Source organism: Zonotrichia leucophrys, chromosome 17, assembly GCF_028769735.1.
Source record: "Zonotrichia leucophrys gambelii isolate GWCS_2022_RI chromosome 17, RI_Zleu_2.0, whole genome shotgun sequence".
Classification (NCBI taxonomy): domain Eukaryota; kingdom Metazoa; phylum Chordata; class Aves; order Passeriformes; family Passerellidae; genus Zonotrichia; species Zonotrichia leucophrys.
Window position 1 is genome coordinate 366,256 of NC_088186.1, and position 24,275 is coordinate 390,530.

At 51.5% G+C, this 24,275-nt stretch overlaps 1 protein-coding gene across 5 annotated transcripts in view; it reads right to left on the bottom strand.

Annotated features, from left to right (window-relative positions):
* Nucleotides 1-725: 725 nt before the first annotated feature.
* MVB12B (multivesicular body subunit 12B) overlaps nucleotides 726-24,275 on the bottom strand; it is a 54,776-nt gene continuing 31,226 nt past the window's right edge. For all 5 annotated transcript variants that reach the window (XM_064727414.1, XM_064727413.1, XM_064727410.1 and 2 more), the window contains 3 exons: nucleotides 10,415-10,470; nucleotides 8,699-8,758; nucleotides 726-5,153 (listed from right to left, as the gene is read on the bottom strand). In XM_064727414.1, the coding sequence (XP_064583484.1) occupies nucleotides 5,067-5,153; nucleotides 8,699-8,758; nucleotides 10,415-10,470 (203 nt within the window). In that variant the 3' untranslated portion in view covers nucleotides 726-5,066. The remainder of the gene's footprint in view (nucleotides 5,154-8,698; nucleotides 8,759-10,414; nucleotides 10,471-24,275) is intronic.

Here is a 24,275-nt window from a genome sequence, read left to right on the forward strand (position 1 = left end):
CACACCCCTCCTCCCCAGCCAGGACATTCTATCAGGTGCCACTGACAGCTCCCACGGCAGCCACAAGATGCTGCTTCTGAGTTTTTTGTGGAACAAGTGGTACTGCTTTCAAAAGGTTATAAAAACATATGCCTGAAGAGAATGTCGGGAACTTGGGTATTAATCTCCCTTAATTCAAAGAGCACTCAAAATAAGCGAGACAGAAATACTGTCTGGGGTGAGAAGATGCCAGAGGTCAGATTGTGCACCACTAGCTTGGGTCAAGTTCAGAAGAATAATAACTCAGCACAAAGAAAAACAATTTTCAGTGTAGTGCAGTATTAGCCTCCCCTGGCTGAGCAGCCCATTTCCCTCAGGGTTTGCTGCCCCAGCCATGCAGGTACCAGCCTGCACTGGTGCCAGAGTGGTCACTGCAGCCCAGGGTGCCAGTGCTGCCCTCAGTGCTGCCAGCCCCACCGCTGGGCCGAGGATTGCTCCAGCCAGGCTTCACCCAATCCTGCCCCATAAAACACGTCACTTGAGTTTGTTTTCATTTTGCAGCATACCTGTAGAGCAAGACATTTTGGACAATTTTTTCAAGGCTTTTTACATCCAATTTCCAAGGAAAAAAGCCCACAAACAAGAGCACATTCCCTGTAGGGGATCATGTTGCCACCTCTGTAGTTCACTCTTCCAATCCAGGTAGTTGTTTCAGTCAGAAAATTAAAACACAAAAGCACACAGAATTATCTGATTAAAACCAGTTTCATTTAACAAATTATATTAAGAATACAGACGGAGTTATCACACAATGAAACTTCCCTTTGTAAAATACAGGAGGGTCATCTAAAATAAATATAAAACATAGTAACATTCATAAGATTAATGCACAGTAAAATCACTTTCAGTAACCCAACCATCTTAGAAAACCACCTTACAACTGCATAAAAGGTTTCTCTCTGCCATTTGTACGATGACATTTAAATCTGTTGCTGTTAGGAAACAATTTCACAACAAACGACCAGAACAGCCCAAGTGTTTGGTTTCCCTGCGGTGAATGAAGGGAGCAGCACCTCGCAGAGCTTGTTTGTGAGCAGAGGAGCGGCTCTGCCCCCCATGTGCCCCTCTGCTGGGGATTCCGGCAAGGCTCCAAGGCTGAGGTAACCATTGGTGGGTGCAGTGAGGCTCCTGCCCTCGGGAGGAGCAGGAGCAGCTCTGGGGCACAGCTGGCACACAGACCGAGCCACCCGGGGAGCAGCGGGGCGGTGAGGCCAGCCCGGCACTGCCAGCTCCGTCCCGGCCCCTCTGCCAGGAGACCCCAGGCCCTGCAGAAGAGGAGGTGCCAAGGCCCGGGAGGCATGCCCTGGCCGCCAGCACCTACCTGGCACTGCAGCGCCCATGACAGGAATTGTCCAGGCTCGGCAGCACGCGGGCTCGGTCCGGAGAGCTCAGGACACTGAGGGAGCAGTGGTGGGTGTGAAACCAAACAAGCCCAATGCTACAGACTACCAACAACCTCCCACAGCACAGGAGGCTCCCAGCCAGGAAACCTCCAACTAACACCGTGGGGACACGCAGGGACAGTCACAGGAAAAGTCTGACACAGTTTACTCCTATGGAACTACAGATATGAGGTGCTCCCGAAAGGGAAGACACCTACTACAACTATTCACACTTGAATTTTATCACGAAGCTCACATTCTACATCACTTTCTGGACTAACTTCTTGCCTTCCCATGATCAACACAGCAGAAAGCACAGCCTGGCCTGGGTGGCCACAAGTCACCTTGGCACATGACCAGCTTCTTACCGTGAGGAATCCAGGAGGCAGCGTGTCACTAGGAATTCACATCAGAAGGCATATTTTACAGTAAGCAAACCCCTCACTGCTGCTTTTCTGTCTCTGTTGCAGATGTATAACAATTTGGCAAACTAACTTCTCCATCAGCCACAAGATTAAACTACCTAGAGACCAGTTTTGTTCTACAAATTCAGGCAAGATAGCCAAGAACATCTGGTAAAGCTCTGCAAATTCGCTTCTGTTGCTTTCCACTGACTCCTCCCCTCCCCTTGTGCTGCAGAAGGCTTCTCCTCAGCCAGACAACATCCACATCAGACGCCCTGGACGTTTATTGCCTGGGCCAATTCTTCCACAGTCACCTCTCGGACAGGGAGGGAGATGCAGGTACTGGCCATGGCACATGCCAGCATGGAGCACTCACTGTAAGGATGCAAGGACCAGCCTTGCAATGAGCTGCCGTGAGTACTAAAGTCATGGAGCAGCCAATAAAACCTTCCAGTGGAAATGCTGACCTGACAGCCCTGGTCTCAGGAATTCAGCAGTGCAATAAAAAAAGCTTCCTCTGATCAGTGGACTGAGAAGTTGACACAGTCAACCACCCTGCACGGTGTCTCGCTGTGCTTCCAAGCACTGGCTCTGAGCCCCTCTCCCTTTTGGAACTGCCTAGTTTTGGAGCCTGAGAGCTCAGCTGGCTCTCAGCAGGTGCAGCTTTTTGTTCAGAACAGCTTCATTGTGTTTGCCCCACAGGAACTGCATCTGTCCTGTCTGTGCATTTGAACCAGGCTGTCCCCGCAGCGCCGTGGTGCAGGACCACACCATGGAGAGCAAGTGCATCTCTCAAGGCTCTTTGCAGGTGAATCCTGAAGGAGCTTTGCTGGCCCAGTGTTAGACAGGGAGAAGTAAGTATACAAATATATCCTGAAGATGTAGATGCCTGTCCCAGCCACGTATCCTGCCAGTGTTTCGAGCATCCAGTGTTTCCTGTAGGTCACTGCAGAGCAAGCTGAGCAAACCTAGCAGTTGGTATAAGTTCTAAAGCACTGATTTTCTCTTACAAAAGGGACTTGGAGCTCTGCACCCATTTTCCCAGATGTACCCAGGGAGCGTGGCACCGAGTGTGGGGCTCGTGGCTCTCAGAACCTGCTCCTTGCTGAGCCCCCAGTTCGCTATGCAGGCAGCCCTGCCCTCCTGGGAAGAGGTGGCTCCAGGACGGGCTCCTGGCAGCTGCCTCTCAATCTCCCAGTGGCAGGCACTGCCCTGGAGCTCTGCAGACTGTGCTGTGCCCTGTGCAGCCCTTGTTCCTCCACCAGGAGCAGGGAAGGTCAGCTCTCATCCCAGAGCTATGGGGAACGCACTGCTGCAGATGGCTCCTGCCTACCTGCCGTGACCACTGAGCCACAGGAGAAGCTATAAACGGATGTCACAGAAAACTACAGAACAAATTACAAGCAGAAAAATAGAAAGACAAAAGATGGATGAGATGGGCACAGCACTACGGCACAGAGTGGATTTGAACTTGAAGTGAACCTGAGCCGAATGACCAAGCTGCCATGGTATGTTCATTTGTCGACGTCGGCATCATCAATCTGGCCTTTGTGAAGCCTGGCAGTGAGGTCTGGCTTTTCTTTACTGCAGGATAAATAACAACTAAAAATGGTGGTGCAAGCTCCAAGTAAATGAGCACTTCCAGGGGGTCACCCGAGGGCTCCAGAGCTGGTGCACAGCTTTAACTCTTTTGCCCAGGAACAATGTACATGCAACCAAATCGGCCTCTGCTCTCCAACCACATGGCCACTCTACAGACACAGCTCCAGAAAATTATTTACCTGATCGGAAGAAGCTGAAGCAAAGATCTGGACTCAGTTTGTCCCAAATGTATTTTGTGCTCTTCATCCCAGCAGTACAGTGTGGTGCCTTAAAACCAGAAATGAATCTTTGGACAAGAATTATTTTACTTATGTACAAATAAAAAATATTAGCTGACAGTACAAATACTGCTGTTAGTTACCACTCTGTGCAACTAGCAAATGCCAGATCAATCCAAGGGAGTGCAAAGTAGGTTGGGGCACATGTACGACCCAGGCTGAGAGCAACAGCACTGTTACTGTTACCATGGCAATTGCATTTCAGTGGGGTCAGGGAATCAGTATTTTACAATACAAAAAATTGTACATTTTAACTCTTACTCCAAAATTGCCATTTTGCTGCCATGATGTATGTTTGTTCTACAGCAGAGACTTGAAAGAGCAGCACAGAGTCAGATGGGCACTTGTAAATAACTTATTACAGCAATGGACTTCTCCAAGACATGCGTTTGGCTTGGGAGCAAGCCCGGTCAGCGATCACAGGGAGGCAGAGGTCAGGGTTTAATGCATCCCGCTCTCATCCTGTGCCATGTCAGTCTTCAGTGCTTCCCCATGAGTGCCCAGGAAACAGGCACATCTCTTTTGTTTTAGCAGCTAGCAGGGAACACGTTAGAGAACTGTCTCAGTGATGGGCAGGTGATGGCATCCCAGCTGTCAGCAGGTCCACAGGCAGCTTGGCTGGGGTCTGCCAGGGTGTCGCTGCCAGCATCCATCCATCCATCCAGAAACACAGGAGGCTTGCTGCCCTAGATCCGTATGGACAGACGGACACCCTGTGCAAAGCGAAGGTGCTTCATCTCAGGACCTGCAGTGCACCTTGGGCACCCTGCCTGCCTGGCCAGTGCCCAGGGAGAGCCAGGGGCCCTGGCTCCCCCAGCCTAGGCAAATCCAGTGATCACAGTGGATCTGAGACTGATCCCAGCCACAGCAGAACTTCTGTGCCCAGACCGTGGCAGAGGGATTGGCATTCACTGCAGCTGGGTTCTGCACTGGCCTGGGTGCCACAGGAGCCTCCTGCTGCAACGTGTGGAGAGCCAAGCAGCTCCACAGCAGCTTGTGTGGCAGTACCCAGCCATGCCTTCCACTGCTCCTTTCAGGGGTAAGATCTCTCCATGCTCCGCAAGCTCCCGGCTGTGTTCGCAGAGGTTTACAGCTCTGGATTCTGTGACTGTCCAGCAGCAGGGTTACAAGGTGGGGATGAGCAAGGGGCTGCCTCAGGCTCCCAGTCCTCAGTCCTGTACTCACGTGGAGAGGGGTCTGCGGCGGGGTGGGGGCAGCTGCCCAGGTGTCCGCGGTGGAGCGGTGTGTGCAGGGCGGTGCAGCGCGGCGTGGCCGGACACGGGGAGGCGCGGGGTGGTTCCGTGGCTGTGTCCCGTGTCCTGCTCAGTAGTATGCACGCACACACGCTCCAGCCGCGGCCCTCAGGACGGCGGCACCGGCGGGCAGCGGGTGGGGCTGGGCGGCAGGCGGGCTGCCGCGCTCTGCTCCGTCCGGAAGCTGTAGTCGTACTGTGGGGCAAAGCAGAGAGAGGGAACTGCAGCACTGACCACACAACACTGCCCACACCTGTGCTGGGACAGTGTGAGAAGCTGAAAAATGAGAGAAAAACCTGGGCTGACAACAGCTGGCCCAGGTAGGGCCATGCCAGGTGAACCTGCTGGTACCACCTGAGCCCACATCAGTGACCTCCCCAGGCAGGGCTCACCCCCTCCCCAAAACCCGGCATGAACACAAATGTGACCACACTCATCCTGTCCATAAAGCAGCTAGTCAGAAACATTCCCCCTGGCAAGTCTACTCAAGCTGCTACCATCAGAATTAACGTTTTTGGTTGGCAAGAGGGTGAAAGTCCCTACATTCACACCCCCTGGGCCCACGGTGTCACTGCAGACAGGGGACATCCCTCGCAGGCCGGCGTGCACTGTAGCAGTGCCATCTCGTGGCACGCTGTGAGCCGCACCCGCCGGCCCGCGGCCACCCCGCCGCTGCCAGGGCACCCCGGGACAGGCCGGGGTAGCGGTGGCTGTCCCCTGGCAGGCGGGTGGCCAAAGCAACACCATGTGTTGGGGCTGCCTGCGACCGTGGCACAGGCACTGCAACGGCCCCGTACATGGACTCTCCTCCATGCATCTCCCAGTGCCGCATTTGTGGCCTTTGGAATCTTACAAACACGTCCCCCTGTGCACTCCTCACAGCCGGACCAGAACAAGGGATGTGCTGCCAGCAGGGCGTTCGGGCAGCCATCAGCCATGCCGGTACCCTGGCCCAGCGCCGAGCCAGCTGTACCAGGGCCGTGCCACTTCCACCCGACGCCGACCTCCTTTTGGTGCCGGCTCGGGAGGACACCGGCGCGACGCTGAGCTACGGGAGCCCGGCTCCTGCCGAGCGCACAGGGCCGGCCATGGCGATGGATCCCCGGCGAGCGGGCCCCGGCGAGGCGGCCAGGGACCGGCAGGGGGCGCCGCGGCTTCGTGTCGGGCCGGGCGGGAACGGGGCACCCCGGGCTGTGCCCGGCCTGTACCGGGACTGTGCCCGGGGCCTGTGCCCGGTCTGTACCGGGACTGTATCTGAGTCTGTGCCTGGCCTGTACCGGGACTGTGCCCGGGGCCTGTGCCCGGCCTGTACCGGGACTGTGCCTGGCCTGTACCGGGGCTGTACGGAACTGTACCAGGGCTGTAGCCCAGGCTGTACAGGGCTGTACCGGAGCTGTACCGGGTACTGTGAGCTGTACCAGGAGCCCGTGCCAGGTTAACCAGGGGCTGTACAGAGCCTGTACCTGGCTGACCAGGCCTGTATCAGGCTGTACCGGGGCTGTGCCCAGCTACACCAGGCTGTACTGGGCTGCTACCAGGCCTGTCCAGGTTATACCAGGGGCTGTATCAGAGCCTGTACCCAGGCTGTACCCGGCCTGTACTGGAGCTGTACCAGGGGCTGTGCCCAGGTTACAGAGTCTGTACCTGGGCTGCACCAGAGCCTGTATCCAGGCTGTACTGGGGGCTGTACCGGGGCCTGTACCACAGCCTGTACCCAGGCTGTACCAGGGCTGTACTGGGGCTGTATCAAAGCCTGCACCCAGGCTGTACTGGAGCTGTACCAGGGGCTGTGCCCAGGTTATACCAGGGGCTATATCAGAGCCTGTACCCAGGCTGTACCGGGCCTTTACTCCCGGGGCCGCACCTCCCTGTCGCGATGCTGCAGCCGCTGGCATGCAATAGGCCTCATTTTTCAACACCCAAACGCATAAAGATGTCAGCTCAAACTGTTTACTAATTAACACTTAAAAAGACACAAATTAGATATGCGTGGCTAAGAGCAATTATAATCAAGACGAATCTCTCCAGTCATTGGGGAACTGAGGAAACTCCTAATTGCTGGAACCAATGTTTTAAAATCTGAAATCATGCCAGTTAGCAAATATGTTCATTTAAAGAACATTTCATGTGACTGCACTCAGGAGAATTGACTACAAACATGCAAACAAGGAAAAATATTTCTGTGTAAAATTAAAATTTTAAGCTCTTCTAGATTTACAACTTCTTCATTAAATATATTTGCAAAAAGGAGCCCATGAAAACTTGTAGCAATTCAGTGGTTAAATGAACTGCCTTCCTTATCACTTTAAAAGGAATGATGAATATTGGATGCTCCCTTTACTAATTAGACTCTCTCTAGACTTTTTACACCACGCCAAGCGCAAATGAAGACAGGGTGCACCCTGCCAGCGGCCAGACCGCTGCCCTCACTGCACAGCATCCACCACAGAGCTGGAACAGGGACAGTGCCACCACCCTGGCTGCCACCTGCACCTGCCCAGGCGCCTGCTCAGTGGCTCTACCCTACCCAGGGCAGGCAGGGGTAAAGGACAAACCCACAGAGCCCTGCTGGGAGGCTGGCTGCAGCACTGTCTGTCCTACACCCACCAAATTAGCCATGAAGTGATGGCACGTGCTGCTTACAACTGCACCTCACCACCTCTTCATAGCCCAGCTCTCTGAGCACTCCCCCGGGCACAGCTGTGCCATCCTGGGGCAACACGAGCAGTTCAGGTGCAGTCCAGGATTTGCATCTATTTCCATCATTTTCCTGACAGGGTAGAGTCCTGAAAGTCAGCTGCCTGCAGCTTGGAGGATGGGTGCATACATCTGCAAATGTGGTGACAGAGAACAGTAATTCTTAGAATTCTTTGGGAATATTTTTTGCAAGGCATCTTGCTCCAGGGAGAATGTTCTGGCTGCTTTGGATATCCAGAAGATTTGCTGTAATAGTGCTATTGCTTGCAAGGGAAATAAAGCCATGCCGAAATTCACAATATTTATATGTGTAGCTCTCTATGTGCAGACAAGATGCTTCATCAAGGAATATGGGCTGCATAATCATACTTTTCATTACGCTGGAACGCACACAGCCTGCTACAGAGCAGGAGCTGTGGGAGAGCAGGCAGGTCTTGGCCTCTCCTCGCTGCCCACAGAAATGATTGCAGTGCTGATGTCCCCACTCTCCACAGGCCTGCGAGGGCACAAGCAGGGCTGTGCAGCCCAGGCTGCCAGACCTCTCCCACACCAGGCAACGCACAGAGATGATGCAGAAGCAAATTCAGCACTACACGGATTCCCCATGGCCAAAGGGACCATCTGCTCCCTGGCCAGCTCAGCGCAGGAACGGGACAGCAGCCAGGCACGGGGAAGGGCTGCCAGCCCTGAGCACCCCCTGCTCCGAGGGTCCCTCCTGACAGACACTGCCAGTCCCAAACAGAGGGGTGGCATGTGTGCCACGTGGCAGACTGCAGTGCCTGAGGCAGTGGGTGCATCTGTCAGCCACTGGCCCTGTCAGGCAGCATCCTCAGATCCACCACTGCAGCCACTGCAGCCCCACGGGGCGCCTGCAAAACCCCTGCCAACTGGGCCTGACCATCTTCTTGTGCTCGGACAAAACTTTCAGGCACAAGAGGGTGGATCTGGGAGAGACAAGAAAAGTATTTTCCATAAGGGAAGGCTTCTTAAAAACAAGTGAACACAGCCCTCATGATTTGCTCAGTGCCTGGCTGGCTACTTACCTCCTTTTCAATTTCTGCAAGGGTTTTGATTGTGATACCCAAGAGATCAACCGGCTGCATCTGGCAAGAAAGAAACAAAAATGTCAGATTCAGGGTCAGGGAGGGGGTGTCTGTTTGTTTGTTTGTTGTTTTGTTGTGTTTCAAGTCAGCAAACACTCCATCACTAGAGATTTAGAGGCACCATCTGTAAACACAGGCACGATCCTGTTCCTCGTTCCAGCAGGAGAGTGAACAGCAGACGGTGGGCTGGGGCTCCCAGCTCCAGCCCTGCTCTCCCTCAGCACGACAGCTGACACTCACCCTGGTGCTGCTCCGTGCAGGCAGGCTGGGTCTGTGGCACGGGATGGGTTCTGTGGCTGCAGCACGAGGCGTGAGCAGCACCAGCTGCAGGAAGCCCTGACCAAACTGACCATATGGTGGCAATGGTGTCTAAAGGATCTGCAGGGAGGATTAGCACAACCTAATCTCTCTGCATTTGTCCTCACAGCAGGGACTTCAGATTTCTGGGAATAATGGCCCATAAACAACCCTCTCAGAAAGCAAGGGATGTGAAAAACCGCTGTCAGCAGGAAGAAGAAAGCAAAAAGCTGGAGCACTACTGAAAAATCAGACACAGCTGATGGCCCAGTGTTTGCCTTAACAGCTTCCTGTAATTGATTTTTAAAAAGATGCTGCTTTAGGATCAGATGGATTTGGGAACTGATTTGGATGCTGAATCTTTGAGCTCTGGATCATGAACCTTACCAAGTACAGGCCCAGTGACACCCAGAGGTCACTCTGGACCAGGAGCAGTGTTTCTGTTTGGTGAGGCAGACGTGCCCTGCCGTGCTGGCAGCAGCACCCGCTGCGGAGCAGGCACCACCCAGTGCCCTCCCCAGCTCACCCGCAGCCAGGCAGGACCCTGGGGCAGCTGGTGGCACTGGAGTGCACTGTGCCATTACCACTGCCCCGAACTGTTGGGAATTTAGCTGCTAGAAAAATGGAAAAGTACAAAACCATGGCTAATTCCAAGTCCTGCACCTGCACAGATAGCAGTGACCTTGGGCCTAGCTGTGGTATAATAACAAACAGTGAAAGAGACATGAGAGAAGAGAGTGTAACCCCTAAGGAATGAGGATGAGTTAATGCTATAGTTTAACCAATAGATTGTTTGGCTTACAGAATATTCATAAGCTTATTATTTGCTGTATAAGTGTTTGATACTTGCTTTAATAAATTGGACCAGAAAGACCTGAGGGACCAGGACCGGACCGGGACCGGACCTGAAGGGCCTGTGATGAACCAACTGGTGTCCTGGTCCCCTTCCTTTGACACCGAACTTCTGCAGTGACAACAGGAACTCGTAATGCTGCTGGCACTATGCCATCCTCACAGCAGGTAAATGCAGGAGAGCTCCACCTCTGTAGCTTTCTTTACAATCTATGCTGAGAAATTAGAAATGCTTTCAGCACCAGGGAGTCCCATTGCCATTCCTATTTTTGATGGTAATAAACCTTGAAATCCCAGGACAATTCAGTTTTAGAAGCAATCTGGCAAAAGCCTTTCCCATCTAACGGGCAGCTATTGTGACATGCAAACCTTGGCCCATCTCAAGCACTGGGTATGTATTTGGCCCCACAACAGAATAGCTCCCAGAAGCAGCTAATTTGTCTTGATGTTTTGTGATCGCTCCCCATGAAACAATGGATTTCAGACACTGGAGAACAACAAACTCACCCCTTCAGGAGCACAGGCAAACTTCTCCGAAATCATGAAAGGCACTCCATCCATTGCTGAAAAGGACAAGACATCACATGTGACGTTTCCAGCTGCCTTCTGACATGCAACTTCACACATTCCCAGTGACAGATCAAGTGTTCACAGCACTGACACATGACTGATTGCTCCCAAACGTTACTGCCAGCCTTTTTCTCCCTCTAAACTGCCAGTGGTTTCTTTACATTTAAGACATAGCTGGGTCAGTCCCTACCAAGCCAGGAATCCAACAAATTCTCCTTGCTCTATCTATATACAATTTCATGGCCTCAATTTTGCATTTCCAGTTTTGTGCAGCTGGCAAAGCAGGACAGTATTTGAAACTAGAAGGACACAACTTGTATTAATCGCCTCCTCACCAAACCAGTTCAGCAGGCGGTGGTGTCTGAGCAAGAGGATAAGGGTCAGCTGGTTCAGGGGACTTGCAGCCCTCAAAGCAGTCAACACCACCACCCGTGTACCAAGCAGGTAAGTTGCCAGCGTCTGGGTAGGATGATGACAAACACCCGGGGCTAAGCACCCTGGCCTGGCTGTTGCTAGTGTAAACTCAACAGTGAGCAGCAGCTCAAACTCTTGCAAACCACATCTGGAGGATGTAAACCAGTGGAATATGAAGACAGACATGAGGACACGACACCACAGTCTCATGTCACATGGCCCAGCTTTTTCTGTAGCATAACCTTAATGGTACTCAGAGCACTGTTTGCCTTTATACCATCTTGTATATTCGTCCTAGTGCAATGATGTTCACTGTTTGTGTCTTGCTATCACCATGTCGCAGGAAGCCTCCCACAAGATGTGGCAGTACAAGGGAGACATTTTTAAAACATGTAACTCAGCAATTTGCATGGAAGACTGAAAAGGGCATGTTTCAAAGGCAGCTCACACCCCAGATACACCCCCTTAATTGCACTTACACCTTTAACATCTGAAGTCTTTAAATTTCAACTCTGAAAGAAATAAAACTTCAAATCAGAGCAAATTTAAGCCCTGAGAGGCCCTCCACTGATCCTCAAATAGGGTTTTCTTTCTGAAAGCATCTGCACCCACAAACCCAGTGCTCCTCTGCTGTTTCTAACTTCTACAGCCCCACTGAGTTACCATGTCAGTGATTAAACAAGGGTCATTTAAGAAGACTCAGCCTTTTACATTGGCTTTGTCTATTTTCAATACAAAACCCCCCTCCACTGGAGTAATTTTGTTATCAAAGGTGCTGCGTGGCAGCCACAGCGCAAAGGAAAACAAAAGGAAACAGATGAAAAGCAGCATCACCAAACCCAGGAAGTTTTAAACCTGAAAGACCATCTGCACTTGTTATCCGACAGGAACCCCCTTTGATCAGCCACACGCCAGCCTCTGTAAAGCAATCTAAAGCCTGAGCTAGGGAGAGTGTGCATCCCCAGAGCCCCCGTCCCTGGGCACGCGCCCCGGCCCACCCGGAGCTCAGCGCACACAGCAAAGCAGCAGATAAAAGCAGGGTGAGCCAAAGGCTCTGCAGCGCAATTAGCGCTCTCCTAAACAAACGAGCTTCAACAGAGCTGTAATTAAGCAGGCCTGTAATTAAGTATATGCCCTTTATCATAACGATCATGCTTAAAAATGGCACGATGCATGGAAGTGTGTTATTAATGCTGCGCTCCCCAAGCGCGGGAGCGTGTGCGGAGCTGCCGTGTCAGGCCCGTCACCAGCCTGCTGCTAAAATGCATTAAAGGCAGAAAGCAGAAAACAAGGTGCTCATTCAGCGTCTCCTTTCTCAGCCAGGCACTGGTGTCACGAGGGTTTAAATACCACCAGTTCTGGAACCTTTACAGAAAGGAAGCCCTGGGCGGCCACAGCCACTGCCTGCCCCAGCACCAGGAGGGCAGCAGCCCCTCAGCCCGTGGCTCAGCCGGGCTCCAGGAGCCCTTTGGCCACCCCGGGGCTGCAGGCAGGCAGGGGTCACCCCAGACAAGATGCATGGGGAGCAGCGCTCCCCCCTTGCATCTGCTCTCCTGGCTGAGCAAGTGCCCTGCACAAAGCAGATGCTCTGGGGGCAGGAGCCTCCTGTGCCCCCACTGCACCTGTGGGGTGCTCTGCTCGCAGGATGAGACACCCACTGCTGCTGCTGCTGCCCAAGATGGGCTTTTTCACGCTCACGAGGACTGCAAGGGTGTGCTCTTCTCCCTCAAAACGGAACAAAATAAAATCGGGTTTCAGGAGGAAAACTGTTTCCAATGGCTGTTTGCTGCCTCCCAGGACCAGCTCCTTCCTGAGGGTCACAGCTAATTAACTCAGGCACTGCAATTAGTTACAAGAGTTGAGAGGAGCCAGCAGCCAAAACCAACCTCGCAGAGTGCAGCCCCAAAGGACAGTGTTCCCGTGCATCCCTGACAGCAGAAGGGGATGGATGCCTCGGTGAGGTGCAGTGGACGTGTCCCTTCATGGGTGCAGGACCACTGAACACACAACCACTTCCAGCTGCTGGCCACTCCTGCACTGTGATTGACCAAGACCTGCCCTCAGGCCCTAGTGGGGAGGACACCAAAGCATGCTCTATAATTCAACTTGCTAGCTCGCTTAGAAATCCTCTCTTTAATCTGTGAAAGCATTGCCACCCTTCTCTAAGCACTCGAGAGATGCTGCCTTCTGTGCTGCAGACTCCAACTAAATCTCAGTTGTCAAATTAGTAATTCATCTTCCTTGAATAACTATATTTTTAGCCAAGCTACCAGATTTAAATAATCAGACCTGCCAATGCTACCCTAATTTAAACATGCTGACGAACTTTCACAGGCAGCATCAGCTAACATAATGAGTTTCTGGATGACAAAGAACTTCAGACGGTAGTTCTCTACACTACCCAGCGTAATAAGCACTTGTTCTTTTCTACAATGTGCACATAAAAGAGAAATCTAAATAATAGTTGCTGTAATTATCTTGAAAAATATGTGGTGATTAATGGTGATTATGAAAATCTGTATAATTGTTCGCTAACGCTCCAAAGATCAGATGTTCTCTTGAAGCAACCATCAGTGAAGAACTTGGAAACACAAAAGCTTCCAAGCTGTGTCCATGAGAGCAGGATGACCCATGTGCCAGCTCAGCCTTCACCCTGCCGTGACCTCTGCCACAGGTTCCAGGATGTCCACCATGTGACACATGTGTCATTGTGGCTGAAAGCACCAAGTTCAACCTGTTATTTATGCAAATAATTAATTACTCTTGTATCCAACTCACAGTTTGTCATGACACATTAATGACTTGATAGACTTCTATGAACTAGTGAGCACAGGACAGCAGAGCGCTTTTATCGTCATTTAATTTAAAAACGATCCTGTGTGAAATTATCTAGTTGTGAGTGATGGAAGCATAAAGAACAGACTCAGCAAAGCTTCTTTTGGATCATTGCTTTATTAATGGTAACGTCAGGGAAATGAAAAATGCTAACATTGTCATATTTAACTCCTGGGTACAGATGAATCGCTGCCTCAGAGCCTGGCAGGCTCGGTTTGCACACTGCAGTGAGCGCTAATTCCTCACACCACGATTGTGGGGATACACAGCCACACAACAGTTTATACACCTTAACTCCCAAGGAAATAACAGCTGTTTCTGCATTAAATTCTCACCATAAGCTTTTATAGCTTTGGATTTCTATATTACTGTTTTTGCATCGCCTGTTACACTAGAATTTTCAATTTCTGATATTAAAAATATTTAAATAAATAAATAAATCCCTTGCAAAATGTTTTCCTGCATGACTGAAAATGAAGAACTGCTAATCCAAACCAACAAAAAACCCAACACTGAGTGCACTACTACCACCTTTAAAATTTAAATGACCTTAGATTTTAGAAAGGGCTTCCTCTAATGCTGCAGAACTGTTCCAATTTTCCCCAGACCTGAATGCTAACAGAGTGTTTATCCTTTACCAGGAAGAGTATTTCATAAACCAGCCTACAGCAACACCATAAAACCAGCAGAGCTCTCCTGCTTAGAGAAAACTTGATTTTCAGCTAAATGGCACCAGAGGAATCTGAAAGCAGATTGAGAATCAGGGGCTGGCACAGAGATTTAAACAGCAACCTGAACAGTAAATGTGTGTGTTCTTTGTGCTACAGTGCACCGAGGCCCATATGGAACCACACCAAATCACGGATGGCGAAACCTCGGGGCCAAAACCAAAAGCAGCCTTTCCTGACAGCTCCTGCCAAGCCAGCTGCAACAGGGAACCTGCAGCTGTCCCAGCTGTGCTCCCCAGCTGCAGACACCAACCCCAACACGCACACAGCCTCGTTGTGTCGTACAAGGCAGTGCGGAGGCGCAGGCAGGGGCACAGGCAGGGGCACAGAGGGGCGCAGGGCTCAGCCCTGCTGGCCCAAGGTAAGCGTGAGCACGAGCCCAAGCTCATGAAAGGCCCAGAGCACTTCATGTGGCTCCTGGGCAGCAGGAGCTGTCCCCAGCCAGCAGGGAATGCCCAGCGCGGTGCCCGGTGCCCAGGCCTGGCCAGGCAGCAGGATGGCAGCAGCACCAAAGCACCCAATGCCTGGTGCAGCGAGGGGGACAGCAGGGGCCTCCTGGGCTGGGAAGGAACCTCTGCTTTGGGAAAGGTTTACAGCTTTCCTGTTCCTCTTGAAATGACTTTGATTAAAAAAACAGACCTGGACTAAATTTTCATTTTTGCTAATTTGATTGTCAGCCTTGATTTTCTTCGTTTCCTGCATAGCCCATGACATGGCACAATTAGTTCTTTACTGCTAAGATCAAGCCATGAAAACACTTGAAAAAGCACCCCTGGATTTGATTATTTTCTTTTTTAAATAAAGTGAAGGTTAAGTACTGCATGGTGACGCCTAAGGAGCACCTCAGCACTGTGACTCTATCAGCACCAGAGAACATGGAGAGACTTCAAACAAGCTCTTCAAATTGCAAGTGTTTAGGAGCTCTTGATTTTATTATTTTTTAATAAAATGTCCCCTTTGAAGTCTCTGCACCACACTAAACTTCAAAGATCACACCTTAGCATGTGCTGTTTCCAAGCCACAGCCCCTAATTAATTAGAGCAGAGCAGATACAAACCAGGGCACTCGCGTGGGGCTGAGGCAGAGCTGGGACAGGGCCCGCTTAGTGATGGGGAGGCAAAGGAAAGGCAAAGGCAAAGGAAGGGCAAAGGCAAAGGCAAAGGAAAGGCAAAGAAAAAGGCAAAGGCAAAGGCAAAGGCAAAGGCAAAGGCAAAGGCAAAGGAAAGGCAAAGAAAAAGGCAAAGGCAAAGGCAAAGGAAAGGCAAAGGCAAAGGAAAGGCAAAGGCAAAGGCAAAGGCAAAGGCAAAGGCAAGGCAAAGGAAAGGCAAAGGCAAAGGCAAAGGCAAAGGCAAAGGCAAAGGCAAAGGAAAAGGCAAAGGAAAAGGCAAAGGAAAGGCAAAGGGTAAAGGCAGGGACTCCTCCAGCGTCCGCTCACGGCTGTGTGCTGAGGAGAAACCCAGACTCTTTTCCATTCCCTTCAGCTCTGGCTGTAAGGACAGACTCCTTGGAAGTCATTAAACGTGTAATGTCTGTCTGCACGGCCGGGCAGCGCAGGCTGCAGCAGCAGTTGCAAAAAGCATCTCGGGCAGCCCCACAATGGCCGCAGTGTTCCCTGGCCGGCAGCTGTAAATTCCTGCTGCTTGATGAGAGAAACATCCACACGGCTTCCAGGGCTGCGGGGTAGGGGCAGGGGGTATTAAATCCACAGGCTGCACATTGTTACAGTGTCTGGCCCCGGAAGCCTTTTCCTTAGCTGAGCCACCTACGGTGTGCGGTGGATTTCGCTGTGACAGTCCCAGGCTCCCCAGACTCTCTGGGCAGCAGCCAGGTCACTGCCAGGGGCAGATGCTCACACTTGCAACGATGCTGTGATCCTGCCCAGCAGCACCCCACACTCTCCAGCAGTGCAGTGAGTGACCAACATCTGTCCCACAGGGCCCCCAGGGCAGACAAAGGTGCATGGTCCTCTCTTTACATGGTTTTGGTCTAAGAGACTCAAGTTATTTTTAACACACAGCGGCTTTGTGTTTCCAATAAAAGCAGGAGAAAGAAGCTAGATCAGCTGCCCTGACAGCACCGTGCTCTCCATTCTGCAAGCATGCCTACAAGTTAGTGGAATGGCTAGGAAGGATGTGGGGATGGATAGCCATCTTCTGCCCTGGAGCTCACTGACACCCACAACACGCTCCCACCCTCCCATGGAGCACCCACCCAGCCAGAAGAGCCTCGACACAGACCCAGAGCTGGGTCTGCAGAGGATGGCACAGGGCACAGGCACGCAGCACTGCCCTGATGCAGGGCAGGTCCCTGTGCCCAGGCTGGGTGGTGACGGCCAGGGGAGGTGCCCTGCTGCCAACAGCCAGGCACAGGGCCACAGCCCTGCCGAGCCAAAAGCCCTTCTGCAGGAGGAGATCCACTGTGCCACGCAGCATCCACATCCTCTAACGGGACTTCATTTTTAAGTGCTCAAAAACATTACTGGAACCACATATTTCTATCAGGTAAATTTCATTTGCATATGCAAATGATATACAAATACACTGCACCATTAATATGATCAGTAATTACATAATAATAGTCACCAATCTCCACACACATCAAACTTACAGTTTTGTAGCTATTAAGGAAACTGTGCTTTGTAATTAAGATAATCCTCATTTCCAGATGCTAATTAACTATATAATAATTAGCTTCTTTTGCTAATGCAAATGAAGTATTTTCATCCTTATTGGTAAAAGAGTTGCTTATCACTTAAAAAAGAGACAACCTAGAAATAATCCCTCCTCCGCCTTAAAGGTGAAAAGGTAACTCCATTTTTATCAGTCTCATTTGTGAATGTAAATTAGCCCTGATTAATCAAATCACAGATTAATGTGCCCATGCTGTAGCACGGCCAGTGCCTGGCGTGGCCCCCAGCCCTCTGCCCATGGCCCAGAGCAGCCCCCGGCTCCTTTCTGCTGGTGCTGGCACCGCAGAGCCCCCAGCCCGGGCACCGGCCCCCGCAGGGACACACGGTGCCCCCCAGCCAGCCGAGAGCGCCAGGAGCTGTGCCAGCCTGTGGCTGTGCCACCACCCTGGGCGGGGGCAGCGCTGCCAGCCTGTGGCTGTGCCACCAGCCTGGCCGGGGGCAGCGCTGCCAGCCTGTGCCAGCGCCACCAGCCTGGGCAGGGGCAGCGCTGCCAGCCTGTGCCAGCGCCACCAGCCTGGGCAGGGGCAGCGGTGGCAGGTGCCAGTGCCAGCGCCACCAGCCTGGGCAGGGGCAGCGGTGGCAGGTGCCAGTGGCAGCGCTGCCACACCACCGCAGCATGGCCCGGCCCTGGCGCAGCGCATTCATCATCTGCTAAACCAATCCACCCACTCTGCACCACCATTTGTCATTAATTATGCTAATCAGCACACCATTACTCTCCGATGACACCACGGCACTTATTAGCCAGTTATGGTTTTTCAAAAGCACAGCTCATTGTGTATGTGAGTGCTGCGCCTGCATTAGCCTACAGGGAAGAAATGTCCAATTATGAAAAGAAAAAATTTGCTATTATCTCCCTCTAACAAACCAATTTAGTAATTATAAAAGTCTCTGAACTCAGAAGGATTTGTTAAGAAGAGCTGAGTGATGAAACCAGAGAATTTTCTTTGCAATAACTTTCTGAGTTGGAATTGAAGTGACAACAGAGAATGAGCAGTTTTTATTATCTTAATTACAACTCTTGCATCTTCACTTTAGATGATCAAAAAGCAGAATTTATCTAAACACAGGCCCATATTTGGCTCTTCCATTAACCCATCTGATTTGTTTATTTTAACTGATATGCACCAAACGTGTGTAACGTGTCACAGACCCCGAGAGGGGCCTGGCCAGTTCCCAACGCACAGCTCTGAAGCGCTGGATGTTGGATGCAGCAGCCGCCCACGCAGAGGCACCCACGCAGAGGCACCCACGCAGAGGCACCCACGCAGAGGCACCCACGCAGAGGCACCCACACAGAGGCACCCACGCAAAGGCACCCACGCAGAGGCACCCACGCAGAGGCACCCACGCAGAGGCACCCACCAGGGTGGGGACACCACCCCATGCTGACACAGCTAAAGGGATGGAGCCAGGCCCTGGAGAGCCCCTGGCAAACTGGCTTTGTTGGAACACCCAATTCCTCCACAGCTCCTACGTTGATCTGCTCACTGCAAGGAGACACCACTGGTTTTAGAAGCTTAATATGTGTTAAGAGCTCATTAATATCATCAGAGTAAATGGGCCTATTAAAACATCTTTAAGCAATATCTGAACATACATCTCCCTAAACTATATTTAATGACTGTACTTAAGATACATTATATGAAAGTCTTAATGAGACATTAGATAGCATTTTGAAGATTAAAATTAGAGAATCCATATAAAGTCTGTCCACTTAATTTAGCCTTAAGCTACACTGATGAAATACATTACCACCAAATTATTACTTCATTAGAACAAATATTTTCTAATAATTTATGATTTATGCCATTAGTTGTCTCCATATATATTATATATTCGTATCTATATGTACATATAAAACTATACACACAACAATTTTCTAGTTCAAGAGGAGATGGGAGAAATCTGAGCTTTCTAACAGCTGAGCTAATTACTTGTCTTTTTTTTTTCTATTGAGTTAAAGATATGGAGTATTCACAACAGTCCATTTGTGGTGCCCCCACTTATCCATGAACCACAAGGTCATTTTTTAAACATTTGCTGTTTTGCTTTTCAAGGATCAGTAAGATGCCTTGGGCCTGGCATGCAGCAATGCTGCGATGCTGCCTGTGTGCCCTCTGCAGAGGGGGAGGCTGGTGGCAGTGCAGCCCCCGGCGGGTGCCAGCTCGGGGCTGAGCAGGACCCCTGTCCTTGTGGCCCAGAGGGGGCTGGCACCCACCAGAATGATCCAGGGCCTGGCAGGACCCCTGTCCTTGTGGCCCAGAGGGGGCTGGCACCCACCAGAATGATCCAGGGCCTGGCAGGACCCCTGTCCTTGTGGCCCAGAGGGGGCTGGCACCCACCAGAATGATCCAGGGCCTGGCAGGACCCCTGTCCTTGTGGCCCAGAGGGGGCTGGCACCCACCAGAATGATCCAGGGCCTGGCAGGACCCCTGTCCTTGTGGCCCAGAGAGGGCTGGCACCCACCAGAATGATCCAGGGCCTGGCAGGACCCCTGTCCTTGTGGCCCAGAGGGGCTGGCACCCACCAGAATGATCCAGGGCCTGGCAGGACCCCTGTCCTTGTGGCCCAGAGGGGGCTGGCACCCACCAGAATGATCCAGGGCCTGGCAGGACCCGTGGGCACACCTGCAGCACTGCCCATGGCACCATCCCTGCTGCTCTGCCCAGGGACGGGCACCCACCCTGGGCCTGCCCTACGACAGCCAGGCCGTGGGACACCTCCAACAAACAACTGAGGCACTGCCAAAACAAACGGCAATAAACTTATTAGCAAGAGGGTTTCATGTGTGGCTTATTTTGTATAAACAGCTTTTCATTAGATAAATGAAGCCCAACAACCTTTACAAATGTTTTCAATTATGAAATGGTGCCATTGAGATATCTGGATGGTGATAATCAGGGAAAACACCAGTGACATCTCCTGCTCGGAGCTGGAACGTGCTGCCTGCATGGCTGCTCCTCCCAGCGCCATCCCACCCGGCCACACCAGGCAGTTACTGACTCCTGCTTCATTTGATGCAATCTGTAGCAACAAGACTATTTACATTTATTCTGCCCAAGCCTTCTATCCAAAAGAGCAAACATCTCATTGTAACAATTTTGCATTTTTAACTGCGCGAATTAAGCATTCTTCATAAATAACAGCCTGGTTTGCTGCACTGCAACTCCTTTTTATTAGCAGCACAGAAATGCACAATGAGCAACGTGTTCTATTATTCTTTGTCAAATCACAGAATGCTACATTAGAATAACTGTGCTGGTCAATGTAATATAGTAGATTAAATTCAACTTCTGTGCAAAACCCACTGTAAAACAGCATGATAAGAAGGCTATAAAAAATTTAATTTTACTCCAAACTCCATCAGAAAAAAAAAATGGTGTGAAAAGTAATTTTGCATAATCAGTACACGCCATCTGGAACAATTAACTGATTTCTATAGAACTATGAGGATCAGTCATATCTGCTTATTAAAGATCAGAAATTATACAAGTAATAAATCCTTGAAAAAACTAAGCGTACTCCTGCCTGTCAATGCTATTTTAACTTCAAATACTGAAGAACGCCTGATAAGGCTGAAAAGAAGAGATTAATATATGCAAATTACATCCAGCATTTAAAATCCCCAACAACTGTCTCTGGTTTTCTGTCCCTTATTGCTGCCTTTATGTTTTATTCATACACCAACTCACCTGTCACTTCATAAGCTATAATATTATGGGGGGTATTATTAAACAGCATAAAGCCAAGCTTTAATTGGAAAGCTTCATTGCATTTTCCAATTATTTGGAGTAAATTAAAAGCAGATGCACATAGTTTAATAAGGAGTCTAATATCAGTTCCGGGAAATCAAAATTCATTGTCATTACTATGCTGTGATAGTTTTGCAAACTGTACTCAATTTTGGAGGTTTTGAAAAGAAAATCTGTCTCTGCAATCTGTTAATTGTCATTCGGTTAATAACTGTTTAAATATCCAAACCTCTGAGCGGCTCCCTATTTAAAAAAAAATTAAACTCTGGCACTCGGCAAAGCAAAACAAACACAGTGCAGGCCACCCCGAGGTTGTGCTCCATGGGAACGGCACCAGTCCCACAAGCTCATCCTCTTCCATCCGCCACTGGCGCTGTGGGGTGAGGGCACCCCTGTCCCGGGATCCATGTCAGCTCAAAGGGACCACCCTGCCCTCCATCAGCCCCCGGCCTTCACCCAGGGCTGCTGTGGGGCATGCAGGGCAAGGACAAACCTGGCACCCCTGCCCTCCATCAGCCCCCGGCCTTCACCCAGTGCTGCTGTGGGGCATGCAGGGCAAGGACAAACCTGGGACCCCTGCCCTCCATCAGCCCCCGGCCTTCACCCAGTGCTGCTGTGGGGCATGCAGGGCAAGGACAAACCTGGGACCCCTGCCCTCCATCAGCCCCCGGCCTTCACCCAGCGCTGCTGTGGGGCATGCAGGGCAAGGACAAACCTGGGACCCCTGCCCTCCATCAGCCCCCGGCCTTCACCCAGTGCTGCTGTGGGGCATGCAGGGCAAGGACAAACCTGGGACCCCTGCCCTCCATCAGCCCCCGGCCTTCACCCAGGGCTGCTGTGGGGCATGCAGGGCAAGGACAAACCTGGGACCCCTGCCCTCCACCAGCCCCTGGCCTTCATGCAGTGCTGCTGTGGGGCACGCAGGGCAAGGACAAACCTGGGACCCCTGCCCTCCATCAGCCCCCGGCCTTCACCCAGTGCTGCTGTGGGGCATGCAGGGCAAGGACAAACCTGGGACCCCTGCCCTCCATCAGCACCCGGCCTTACCCAGTGCTGCTGTGGGGCACACAGGGCAAGGACAAACCTGGGACCCCTGCCCTCCATCAGCCCCCAGCCTTACCCAGTGCTGCTGTGGGGCATGCAGGGCAAGGACAAACCTGGCACCCCTGCCCTCCATCAGCCCCCAGCCTTACCCAGCGCTGCTGTGGGGCACACAGGGCAAGGACAAACCTGGGACCCCTGCCCTCCATCAGCCCCCGGCCTTCACCCAGTGCTGCTGTGGGGCATGCGGGGCAAGGACAAACCTGGGACCCCTGCCCTCCATCAGCCCCCGGCCTTACCCAGCGCTGCTGTGGGGCATGCGGGGCAAGGACAAACCTGGGACCCCTGCCCTCCTTCACCCCGCTGCGGACGCACCGCCGGCCTGTGCCCGGTACCCCTGCTCATCCGTGATTTACGGATCTGGGCTTAGGGCAGATAACCCTCTCAGCAGAGAGCAGCAGCCTCTGGAAGGTGACGTGTGAGCTGGGGGTGAAGCCCACGTGCCCCAGCAGAGGACAGGGCTCCCACGCCCGTGCCAGGGAGCCAGACCATAGGAGGGCAGGGCAGCAGCCAGCCAGGGCTCCACCTCCCTGCCAGCACACGGCAGGAGCAGAGGAAAACAGCAAACAGCACTTTGGGCAACAGCAGGTTCATCAAAAAACTGCCTGCCTTAAAAATGTCACCGGGGAGAGAACTCATGGCTCCATCATCCCCATTTGGGGCTGGGGCCCCAGCACAGCCTGGGTAACGCGGGGCACGCTGACACAGCACACCAAAAGGGTCTGCACACCATGGATGGCATAATTTCATAGGAAACACACTTTTTGTATCTCATTAAGTATAGTATTAAGTAACACACTTCCCTTTCTGAAATATGCAGCTGCAGCATTTTACATGAGACTCCAGCCTCCCTGAACTGCTGGATATTAATAGAGTCTTTCATAGCTGGAAGATTATCCAGGTCTCCTAGTCCAAAGACTGGAAATTGCAATAGGGTAAAGAACAGGCTGACTTTAATCTCAGCTTCAGGAAAGAGGTTTCAATGCAGAATAAAGCTTGTGTCACAACTTGTCTGGCTTTTGGACCATCCTGATTAAAATTCAGTGTCACAAAATATATATTTAGTTACGCTTCTACTCTTAAAAAGCACGAAGAGCTTAAGGGAAAGGATGGGGACGTACAGTAGGATGCAGCACAGGACCTCCCCTTCCAAGACTGGGGGTCTCAAAACCCTTGAACATTAGAGGTAATTGCAGAACCACCAGGAACTGTGCTAGAAGATGAATATAAAAGCAATCCTTGTGCTGATACACTGAATAGAATCTCTGATACAAAGAATAGAATCTCCCTTTTTGTTTCAGAATTACCTGTTTTAGTGAAGTAAACACACTGTGACAAGTGCATAATTTAATTATCTACAAAAATAATGAGGCAAAACAATAGTTTGCAGAAATAAATTACTAACCTCTGATTAAAACACCTGTCCTTTTATACATAGAAGAGAGCTACTGTATCTTTTAAAAGGAAACAGACAAGTAAGGAAGTGGCACATGTGGCCAGATAACCTGGCATTTTGCAACAAGAAGGAAGTTGACATACGGGCACTGAAATATAACAACATCTGAATTTAGAAAGAGCTCTGAAAGAGACTTTTGTCACTACCAAAGTACAAAAGGAAAAACAATGAGGGGGATGGGGGAGCGGGTACCCGAAGGCATTTCCACGTTAGCCCTCCCGGACAGGAGGAATCGGCAGCGAAGCAGCGCTGTCTCAGGAGCAGTGTGAGAAGCAAACGCTTCCCACGCCCCTGCCCAGGGCGGCGGCACCTGCCCCCGCAGGGAGCCCCAGCCTGCAGCCGGAAAAGCAGCTCGCTTTCCTTCCCAGGAACCCACTGGCTTTGATATTTTTCCAGACCATTAGCATCAGTTTCCAGCCTCTCTGCTGCCTCCAGAGAGCGGGACTAGAAACCTGCCAAACGCCGCCGCAGCGCCTGCAGGAGCAGCCCATCCTGGTGCAGAGCAGCCCAGCTCAGCCCCACTCGTGCCACAGCCAGGGCCTGGCTCACCTGGCCCACCTGGCCCACCTGGCCCACCTGGCCCCGGCTGGGCTGCCCAGGCTGAGACCCTCTGCCCCTGCCCTGGGGCTCTGCCCTGCGCTTCCTGTGGGAACGCTCACCTCTGAGAGCCAGCTGTGGAACCTGCACCGGAGCCTCTGCTCACTAATGCTCCCCTCTCCAAACTCTCAGACCACACTTTGCTCTGACCTTTCACACAAAGTGCCTGAAAGAGGGCAATAAATATTTAAATATCATAAAAAACTACTTCTATATAAATATA